We start from the raw sequence: 12,085 nt of genomic DNA on the forward strand, positions 1-12,085 counted from the left end.
CGGAGACTCTGTCCGGGCCAGGAGCTGAAGTTGCCTTCAATGACTTAATAGCATCTTGGGTTTCTTTGAGGGGGATGTCCTCATTAATAAGAGAAACACTCTCTGGGGTCAATGTGGGTGGGGGTTGCATTCAGATTACGTATTATTCAACTCTATCAGAGTAAGTGCCGGAGGGAGGGGGGGTTAGATTGTACGGGGAATGGTAATATATATGTAACTTGTTAACAATGTCCATGGGATCGTAAATGAGGAATTACTTTTGCTCCTGATCTCTTTATTATGTAGGGGGGAAATATAAATATCCTTCTTTTCCTTTATGACTGCATGGGTCACCATCCTCCTATACATACATTGTGGAAGGAAGCCCTGAGCTAATGTGGTGGGTTTCTTCCATTGGACACACCTACTGCCTCATGGTTTATGCCGTCATGTGGTGTGGGATGCCGTGTGAGACTTTTCCTGCTCTTATTAAACAAGCCTCAGCATCCACCGCAGAACGGTTCATTTGCTGTTCACAACCACATAATATCCAACAAATTCACTCAAGTATCCATTCCTTATTACTTTGGAGGTTCCACCTTTAGCCTACTTTATTGGTGGGCATATGCCCTCTGGCATCATGTGCTATATCCTGCTAGATCCCCTCTGTGCTATTCAGGCTTTTATATTCTCTTCATACTGTAAAATATAGCTAATAAATAGTATCTTCTGTTATTAAAAATGGTATCCGGATAGACAATGTAAAAATAGGTCAAAACCAGATGGTCAACAGGTACAAAAGGTCAACAGGGTTAAAAGGTTGACACATTTATTTATGGTCTTCCAACATTTTTTAGGTTAGGCACTAGGGGAGGGCTAGGTTGCCGCAAAGGGACGGTTAGGGTTAGGCACTACGGGGATGGTTAGGGTTAGGCACTTGGGGGAGAGTTAGGATTAGTGTTAAATTACAAAAAAAAGTGTTGACCATTTTTGTGTCAACCATTTGAACCTGTTGACCTTTTGTCCATGTTGACCATATGGTGTCGACCTATTGACTGTCAACCTTACACTGTCGGTCTTCTATACAACACCCATTAAAAAAAACAGCTTTACAACTAATATAAGGGAGAAAATGTGAAACATTTAATAGTATAATACATAGTGAAAATTGTATCATTTACAGGGTACTCTGAATTTGCTTTGAAAATAATACACATTTACATTAATTGGCTTATTTGGAAATGGAAGAATGTCTGCTTTTATGAGTAAGATAAATGTTTAGCAGGATTTTTAAATATGTCCGATTTACTACGTCAAAAAGAAATTTCAATACAAAAATTAGATTGTGAAAAAAATTGGGTAATGCCAATTTTGTACTGAGGACCAAAACATACGTCTAACGCGTATCCTATCTATCCGTTAGTTATACATACAAGCACACTGATGTAACTCACTTGGGTACAAATTATTTTATTTGTTTGCATGACAAATCAATGGATCCGAATCTAAGCAAACGCCTCTAAACTGATGTCTAGTAAAGGTGATCAATTCATGACATACTGCAGTTGAGTACAGCCTCCATGGTCTTCCACCTAATCTGGTGTGCAGCAAGACTTGATTTCTGTGCAAAACATCCCCGCTTTTAAAATATTTAGAATATTTCTGCAACACCGCTTCATCTATCAGTTCATGGAATTTACGTTCCTGCGGTGTGAATTTTCTGATGTCTAACAAGAGTGGTTTTTCGTGCAAAGCTTTTGCCACAATCAGAACACTCAAATGGTTTCTCACCTTTGTGGATTCTCTGATGCCTAAGAAAATCTGATTTATGTGTGAAACATTTTCCACACTCAGTGCATTGATACGGTTTCTCACCGGTGTGGCTTCTCTGATGTGCAACAAGATCTGATTTCTGAGAAAAACATTGCCCACACTCAGAGCATGGAAATGGTTTCTCACCTGTGTGAGTTCTCCGATGTCTCACAAGATCTGATCTATCTGTGAAACATTTCCCACAATCAGAACATGAAAACGGTTTCTCACCTGCATGAATTCTCTGATGTTTAACAAAATGCGATTTATATATAAAACATTTCCCACACTCGGTACATGAAAATGGCTTCTCACCCGTGTGAATTCTCTGATGTATAACAAGAGTTGATTTCCGTGTAAAGCATTTCTCGCATTCAGAACATGAAAATGGCTTCTCACCTGTGTGTAGTGTTTGATGCGAAATAAGAACGGATTTCTGTGTGAAACATTTGCCACATTCAGAACATGAAAACGGCTTCTCACCCGTGTGAAGTCTCTCATGTGGAACAAGAGCTGATTCCCGTGTGAAGCATTTCCCGCACTCAGAACATGGATATGGTTTCTTACTTGTGTGACTTCTCTGATGTGTAACAAGAGCTGATTTGTCTCTGAAATATTTCCCACACTCAGAGCACGAAAATGGCTTCTCCGCTGTCTTAGCTGACTGATCGCTAATAAGCTTTGGGCATTTGACATCTTTAGAAGAGGGAAATGTTTTATCTACTCTTTGCCCTGTAATATATGTGCCAATATCTGAACTATCTGGAGAACCTTCTTTCTGATAAGCGGGATCAGTCGATATATCTGTACTGTGAAATACTGGATGTACATTTTGAATAACAGAATTGTTTGCTGGAGAATCTTGTGTAATCTCGTTATCTTCTCTTTCACCAACTGGTGATAAATGCTGGTATTGCTCTGAGTTATTCCTTCTGCTGCGTCCATCTGCTGACAATACAATAAATATACAGAGATGTTAATGTTTCCCCAATCAAGATTTCTTTTCCAACAAAGACTATGGAGAAAGGTCCCCAAATATTCCATTAAATAGGTGATTTCAAGATGTTCAAGGTACAATTTATTACTAAGTGACTGACACGTGGATAGGCAATGTTTGTCACTTCAGCTGCTGTGGAACTACACATCCCAGCAAACCCTGCCACAGTTTTCCTGTTAAAACATGCTAAAATGGTGAGAGAACATGCTGGGATGTGTATTTCTACAGCAGCTGGAGCGTCGGATGTTGCCTACCCCATGCCAGATATGTTAAACTGCACAATATTGATAGCAGTGTTTACACCATTGTCATCATTTGCGATGCTGGCACTGGGGGGGTTTGTGGACATCAAAACAATGTGCGGCTAAAATAAAGCTGACATTTGCCTTAAGACACCCACCCACAGTCTATGCATCCAGTTAAAAGTGAATACATATGGGAGACACACTGCTGCCTCTGGGATTGCAGGAAAGATGCGTAATCTCCATGACATGTATTGAAAGAAAAGCTGTTAATGCAGCAGCACAAAGTATTTACAGCGTCTGTATAATAGAATTATGGAGTTTTCTGGGGACAGCGTGAAGCCTGCAGGATCGGAGCAGCAGGAAAGGTGAGGAATGTACATGTATGATCGATCAGGAGTGCTGTAAAATGTTTATGAAGGAATGGGTGCTCTTGTCATAATGATTTCCTACAGTTGAAAAGCCATTTGATACGGAGAAACGCATTGAAGTCCACAGGTGTTTCTCTTTTCCATTCACGAACACTGTACAGTATTGAGGTTGCCTCCTGCATTGAGACTCTTCATTACAGCTATACGGAGAGAACCGCCTCCAGCTCTGAGCGGTCCGGCGATTATCGCCACGCCGGAGACTTCTCATTACAGCCACACGGAGACCTTTACCAAGGATCAGCCATAATCACGGGGGATAACAGCTGATATATACCGGAGCAACTTTTTGCACTTTGTTCCCCCTGTCCTCCTACCACGCTAGCCCGGTTCACGCTATCACCGACCGCAATATATCATTGGAGTTTACGCTGGGTACTTAACCGGAGCTCAATACGGAAGACATGATCAGCGAGTATTACGAACGTATTTTTCCTACAAATATCTCCAGCTGTATATGAACTAAACCACTATGCGGACACTGATTAAGTGGAATTTCTATTCCATCTACCCATTACCGGTTACACCATTTGATTTATAAGGAGGACTGGATTTCATGTTATTAATTTAGTCTGTAGCTTCATGCTGTGCTTATTATTGGAATGGAAACCTTCTCTATGAGACATTGCGTCAAGCTATAAGGTTGTTCTTTTTATAAATAGATTATAAGTGCACTATTTGCTCCGATTTGTGTTAATTTTGTTATTTCATTTACATATTTTTACTCCCGGGAGCTTATAGTTTATTTTTTTATTCATTTTTTAATAAGCCATTGATGAGGTTACCATTGTCTATCTGCATTAGATGATGCTCTATGCGCCACTGCATAAACTTTTGTCTGGTTGTTCTTGTGTGGAGATTGGAAATCTTCACTTTTTGCTACAGTTTGGCAGCTGGATCATCATTTATTATAATTAACACAGGATCACAGCAGGATGCCAGGGTATTTCTTGTCTAGGCCCTGTTCAAACAGCCTGCCGGGAGCCATCCCCATTCGCGGGACGCAGTGTCCCGCATGCACGAGAGTGTTATTTTTACGGTCCAGAGCCCTGCCCCATATCGAACTAAGGAACACTATGACACTTCCGAAGTAGACATTGAAGTCTCCGGGTTTTTATGTGTCAGTAAGCCGAGCTCTTGGCCAGAAGGTAACAGAGAAAGACCATAAACAAAAATGGCCGCACGAGAATCCAGCTAGCGCTGACTCCATCATCTTATTTCTTCAAAACTAAAGGTGTAACGATGTTATCAATCCTTCTCCAGAAAGGGTGTGCCGGAGGCGGTTTGTGGGTCACTTAACCCATTGCATTTATACATTAGTACTTATTAGTGCCTAAATTGTGCGGAACAGGCGTCACCGGACTGAGGCCTATCTCAAAAAAAAAAAAAAGCTCTCTTTTGCATCATGAACTCGTGAGTTCAAGTAACAACCAAAAAGTTCATGATAAATTGGGATCACAACTTTTTCTGGGATATACCGATGGTAATGGATAAAGACGTTCTGATCTATATGGGTCGAAAATTCCATCCACCCTTTCTGTGAAATACCATCAGCTGTCACCCACTAGGTGGCGGAAGGTTTGCACCAAGAAAGGAAATCAAATTACAAGCGCTGCTAAGGTGGTAATGGCGCCAGGTTGCAATGTCATCCATACTATAAAATTGGGAAGAAGTACAAAGCAGCTATTGGGAGGTTCCCGCTGTTGGTTTCAGAATAACTGGTACCAACTCTCCAGGCCAGTAGGTAAGATGGGAACCCCCCAGTGGTAGGTACCATCGTTGGACTTGACCATTTCTATTTAGAAGACAAGTGATTTTCATTGCATTATAGTATGGTGGAAAAAGTGAATGATAACAGCAATGTGAAAACTCAATGAGTTCCTCTGCCCCTCCAGCCACATGGCCTTCATCTCTTCTGTTGCAGTAGGAGAACATCCATATAACATGGTTCAAGTTATTATACCTCCCAATCTTAAGCAAGCAAAAGGATCAGGCATTCTCAGTCTTTGTGGTTGTTTGGTTTTACAGGGGGATAGAGATGCTCAAAACAAGACCCTAATATTGTTCTGTCTCTGTAAGTAGTGAAAGAAGTTACTTAACGCCAGGAGAAAGGGAAAATCAGAGGTAATGTCACATAGGGTCTCAACCCACTGATCAGTGATTGAATCACTATAGTGACGTCCCTCGTACTGATGTATGAAATACACCAGAGAGTGTGGGGAGGAGACTGGTCAGATCTCTGGGCTGGTAACACACAGTGACATGATGTGAGGGGGAGAGCAGGAGTATAATAGGGGCTGATGGCTCCTGATGTATGAGATACACCAGAGAGTGTGGGGAGGAGACTGGTCAGATCTCTGGGCTGGTAACACAGTGACATGATGTGAGGGGGGAGAGCAGGAGTATAATAGGGGCTGATGGCTCCTGATGTATGAGATACACCAGAGTGTGTGGGGAAGAGACTGGTCAGTTCTCTGGGCTGGTAACACACAGTGACATGATGTGAGGGGGAAAGCAGGAGTATAATAGGGGCTGATGGCTTCTGACTCCCACACTGGGTATATACATTTCCCTCATTACTTTGTATTGACATAGAACGGTGTAAGGTAATAGATTGCTGTAGTGATTGAGCAAGGAGAATATGTGACTCTTTTCAGAAATATGTTTGTTACTCACTTGTGCGGATATCTTTAGGGATTTCCTCTTCCTTCCACTGATCACCCCTCACATACGTCTCTTCTTCTCCCTCTATATCTTCTGTCTTTATATCAATCACATACGTCTCTTCTTCTGCACCTGTATCTTCTGCCTTCATATCAGTCACATACGTCTCTTCTTCTCCCTCTGTATCTTCTGCCTTCATATCAGTCACATACGTCTCTTCTTCTCCCTCTGTATCTTCTGCCTTCATATCAGTCACATACGTCTTTTCTTCTCCCTCTGTATGTTCTGCCTTATTATCAGTCACATATGTCTCTTCTTCTACCAGCATAGGTTCTACCTTAATATTGGTCAGTCCTTCACACTAAATAACCCCAAAAAACATAATTAAAAATGTCTAACTTCATGAACAGAGATTAAACCCTATAACATCAGTGTATAAAACACACATAGATTCTCTATAAACCATATACTGACAGTCACTATAGTATATTGCGGAGATCCAAATTCCCATCTACCTGATGCTCCTGTGGGATCCGATGACTCTCCTGTGTATATTCCTGGGAGTAAAGAGGACGAGGACATCTCTCTGGAGTATTTCTGTTACTGGGTCCACCTGTAGGAGACACACAGTGACTGAGTACATTGTATATGTGATTATCAGGTGATTATATATATATATATATATATATATATATATAGGGTCCCTCATACCAGCTCTCCCCTGTACAATGAATGACAGTCTCCTCTTACCCAGTGATATGAGGGGCCGGTGATTCTCTATCATCACGTCCTTGTACAGACCCCTGTGTTCCTCTATATACTCCCCCTCCTGCATGGAGACATAGACGGTGACATCCTGGCACCTTATAGGAACCTGACACCTGACACACACAATGATTCTCCAGTCATCACCCAGACACATCCCCTGGTGTTACTGTATAATGTCCCATTCCCAGCAGTCACCTCTCCAGTCATCACCCAGACACATCCCCTGGTGTTACTGTATAATGTCCCATTCCCAGCAGTCACCTCTCCAGTCATCACCCAGACACATCCCCTGGTGTTACTGTATAATGTCCCATTCCCAGCAGTCACCTCTCCAGTCATCACCCAGACACATCCCCTGGTGTTACTGTATAATGTCCCATTCCCAGCAGTCACCTCTCCAGTCATCACCCAGACACATCCCCTGGTGTTACTGTATAATGTCCCATTCCCAGCAGTCACCTCTCCAGTCATCACCCAGACACATCCCCTGGTGTTACTGTATAATGTCCCATTCCCAGCATCACCTCTCCAGTCATCACCCAGACACATCCCCTGGTGTTACTGTATAACGTCCCATTCCCAGCAGTCACCTCTCCAGTCATCACCCAGACACCTCCCCTGGTGTTACTGTATAATGTCCCATTCCCAGCAGTCACCTCTTCAATTATCACCCAGACACCTCCCCTGGTGTTACTGTATAATGTCCCATTCCCAGCAGTCACCTCTCCAGTCATCACCCAGACACATCCCCTAGTGTTACTGTATAATGTCCCATTCCCAGCAGTCACCTCTCCAGTCAGCAGCTGAATGATCTTGTTGATGAGTTCCAGGATCTTCTGGTCAATGTGTCTCTCATGTATCAGTGAGTGAGGTGGAGGCACCGTGATGGGGTTCTGGGTCCTGCTCAGTCCTCCTGACACACGGGGACGGCTGCTGGGTGTCTCACACTCACCGAATGTCTTCACTACTGTGTAATCCTCTGTATTTGGGGAGACATCAATAAAATGTATCCCACCTATTTAGGAGATGTTTGTGCAAAGTAAACAAGATAGGTTTATTATTTAAAGCCAACCCTTATTCTCGGTTACAGCTGTGCTGATGAGAAGACTGAGGCCGTCATATTTTTAGCGGAAAGCGGCAGGACACCACAGACTGCTCCCCTTGTATAATAATAATATACTACAGAATGCTCCCCCTGTATAATACTACTAACGATAACATTAATAAAAATATCAAGACACCACCAGTTGTTGCACCTGAATAAAAATGATAACAGGACAACACAGGCTTCTCCCCTTATATAACAACAACAACAGTAAAATCTGCTCTTCCTGTATAATAAGAATAATAATAATAACACCACAGGCTGCTCCCCCTGTATAATAATAACAACAAGACACCACAGACTGCTCCTCCTGTACAATAATAACGGCACCACAGGCTGCTACCCCTGTATAATAATAATAACAAGGCACCACAGGCTGCTCCCCCTGTATAATAATAGTAATAACAGGACACAACAGGCTGCTCCCCCTGTATAATAATAATAATAACAGGACACCACAGGCTGCTCCCCCTGTATAATAATAATAATAATAACAGGACACCACAGGCTGGTCCCCGTTTAGTAATAAAAACAGGACACCACAGGTTGCTCCCCCTGTATAATAATAACAGGACACCACAGGCTGCTCCCCCTGTATAATAATAACAGGACAACACAGGCTACTCCCCCTGTATAATATTAATAGCAACAGGATACCACAAGCTGCTCCACCTGTTTAATAATAACAGGACACCACAGGCTGCTCCTCCTATAAGTAAAACACCACAGGCTGCTCCTCCTGTATAGTAGAACATCACAGGCTGCTACTCCCCTGTATACTGCGACACCACAGGCTGCCCTCCCTGTATAATTACCTGCTGCCGCCTCTCCCTGCGCCTCAAGTCCCCCCTGTACACACAGGACACCCGGAACTTAACTAAGCGCGGCCGTTGTTGTCCCATAGGGAGGGGGAAGAGCAGGTGGAACGCACAGACCGGAAGTAAATTGAAACGCATAAACCGGAAGTCGAGTGCCTTCTACAGGCCTGTTGGTAGATTCTCATCGGTGACCAGGTCATGTGACGTTACCAGGTGACCGCGGCGGCTGCTGCTGCATCTTGCACTATAGGCCGACGGGTGTGTGACCTCCTCCTCCCTAACCTGTGACTGCGGGTGAGTGGCTACAGGGGCAATGGTAATAAGGCATAGGGTATAGTGAGGGGTGGGCTAGGAAGTCGTGTGACCCCCACAGTATATATCCATCACCCAGCTCTCCCTGTGCATTATTATATATATATATATATATATATATGTATGTATATATATATGTGTGTGTGTGTATGTATGTATACATAGATATATATATATAATTAGGTACCTCCTGATCCTAACGTGGCCTCCACAATGGTGCCTGCATTAGGGATGGACATGGGATGCCTGACATCATAGGTCTAGAATAGAGGGCTGCAGAGGACCTGTGACGTCACACCTACGTGACCCGCGATGACTGGGGAAGGGGCAAGGATGAGAAAGGGGGGTCAAAAGTGTCCCCTCACGGGCTCGCCCCGCTTCGGGAACGGTGGATCGCTACGCTCGCCACAAATATTTATTCCCCCTCTATGCCATCGTGGATGGTAACACAGGAGCGGTCCAGCCCTCCTGCAGCGGTCACGTGGTTGATACGTCACAGATGTCCTTTCTCCATATAGGATCTAGCAGCAACCATCAAATGATAGCTGGGTTTCCACCATCGATAGCTTATGAATTAGACGGAAAGAACAATGCGATGGTTCATGACCTGTGGCCGCTCACAATGTTGAACAGGTGAATTCAGCAGTATTTCAACATCGGCTGGCCACCGCTTCCACTTCCTTCCATGGCGGCTGCCGTTGGGAACGTGCCATGGAGCGGGGAAAACACTGCCATCACAAGAAAAACATTGGTGGTGTTAGACTATCGAAATTCGATGTCCATCCTTAGTCCATAACGTTTCTATCAGGAATGGGGGTTGGAAAATAATGGTTATAACAGTCACTGAAGTTTTCCGGTCCGATGAAAGTGCTTTTTCCTTCATAAAGAGTGTTTGGGATGGTGGCCTGATTCCGATGCCCGTCCGATGGCATGTACTGTTTCAGATAAGCTGCGGGCACCCGGAAGTGGTGTCCCCAGCTCAGCTTATGAGCGAAGCTCTGGCTGATTCAGCACATGCGCACAGTATTATGAACGTCAATGGTTATACGACTATATGTTTATTAGGCGATGGTTGTGATGCAATGGCTAGTAACCATCATATGTTTTAATATTGGAAGGCCGGCAATCAGTCAAAGCATCCCTAGTTTCTATATGCTGGGAAATATGTTACGCCATACAAAGGAGATACAGCTCTCTGTTGGTGGTAGGAGAGATACCTATATACTACAACTATTCGGGCGGATTCAGGAGTTGGACAAAGTTAAATGATGTTTTGCTACTGCGCATGCCTGAAAAGTCTTGAAAACTCTAAGTGCATTACCAACCATCTCTAAATAAGTTACCTCCTATATATATCTACACTACTACTATAATTACCTCCTATATATATCTACACTACTACTATAATTACCTCCTATATATACCTACATTACTACTATAATTACCTCCTATATATACCTACATTACTACTATAATTACCTCCTATATATATCTACACTACTACTATAATTACCTCCTATATATACCTACACTACTACTATAATTACCTCCTATATATACCTACACTACTACTATAATTACCTCCTATATATACAGTACCTACACTACTATAATTACCTCCTATATATACCTACACTACTACTATAATTACCTCCTATATATACCTACACTACTACTATAATTACCTCCTATATATATCTACACTACTACTATAATTACCTCCTATATATACCTACACCACTACTATAATTACCTCCTATATATACCTACACTACTACTATAATTACCTCCTATATATACCTATACTACTACTATAATTACCTCCTATATATACCTACACCACTACTATAATTACCTCCTATATATACCTACACCACTACTATAATTACCTCCTATATATACCTATACTACTACTATAATTACCTCCTATATATACCTACACCACTACTATAATTACCTCCTATATATACCTACACTACTACTATAATTACCTCCTATATATACCTACACTACTACTATAATTACCTCCTATATATATCTACACTACTACTATAATTACCTCCTATATATACCTACACCACTACTATAATTACCTCCTATATATACCTACACTACTACTATAATTACCTCCTATATATACCTATACCACTACTATAATTACCTCCTATATATACCTACACTACTACTATAATTACCTCCTACATATACCTACACTACTACTATAATTACCTTCTATATATACACCTACACTACTACTATAATTACCTCCTATATATACCAACACTACTACTATAATTACCTCCTATATATACCTACACCACTACTATAATTACCTCCTATATATACCTACACTACTACTATAATTACCTCCTACATATACCTACACTACTACTATAATTACCTCCTACATATACCTACACTACTACTATAATTACCTCCTATATATACCTACACTACTACTATAATTACCTCCTATATATACCTACACTACTACTATAATTACCTCCTATATATACCTACACTACTACTATAATTACCTCCTATATATACCTACACTACTACTATAATTACCTCCTATATATACCTACACTACTACTATAATTACCTTCTATATATACCTACACTACTACTATAATTACCTCCTACATATACCTACACCACTACTATAATTACCTCCTATATATACCTACACTACTACTATAATTACCTCCTACATATACCTACACTACTACTATAATTACCTCCTATATATACCTACACTACTACTATAATTACCTTCTATATATACACCTACACCACTACTATAATTACCTCCTATATATACCTACACCACTACTATAATTACCTCCTATATATACCTACACTACTACTATAATTACCTCCTACATATACCTACACTACTACTATAATTACCTCCTATATATACCTACACTACTACTATAATTACCTCCTATATATAC

At 41.6% G+C, this 12,085-nt stretch overlaps 2 protein-coding genes across 3 annotated transcripts in view; one reads left to right on the forward strand and one right to left on the reverse strand.

Annotated features, from left to right (window-relative positions):
- LOC148443057 (uncharacterized) overlaps positions 1 to 12,085 on the reverse strand; it is a 95,600-nt gene that overhangs the window by 20,098 nt on the left and 63,417 nt on the right. Inside the window, exons 7-11 of the mRNA XM_088463268.1 lie at positions 7,679 to 7,909; positions 6,873 to 6,951; positions 6,638 to 6,735; positions 6,135 to 6,483; positions 2,275 to 2,739 (exon numbers count right to left, since the gene is read on the reverse strand). Of these exons, the coding sequence (XP_088319394.1) occupies positions 2,275 to 2,739; positions 6,135 to 6,483; positions 6,638 to 6,735; positions 6,873 to 6,951; positions 7,679 to 7,909 (1,222 nt within the window). The remainder of the gene's footprint in view (positions 1 to 2,274; positions 2,740 to 6,134; positions 6,484 to 6,637; positions 6,736 to 6,872; positions 6,952 to 7,678; positions 7,910 to 12,085) is intronic.
- LOC148443058 (uncharacterized) overlaps positions 8,998 to 12,085 on the forward strand; it is a 16,050-nt gene continuing 12,962 nt past the window's right edge. For both annotated transcript variants that reach the window (XM_088463297.1, XM_088463296.1), the window contains exon 1: positions 8,998 to 9,107. The gene's annotated coding sequence lies outside the window, so the exon portion shown is untranslated. The remainder of the gene's footprint in view (positions 9,108 to 12,085) is intronic.

Source organism: Taudactylus pleione, unplaced genomic scaffold, assembly GCF_031769625.1.
Source record: "Taudactylus pleione unplaced genomic scaffold, aTauple2 ptg001337l, whole genome shotgun sequence".
Classification (NCBI taxonomy): Eukaryota; Metazoa; Chordata; class Amphibia; order Anura; family Myobatrachidae; genus Taudactylus; species Taudactylus pleione.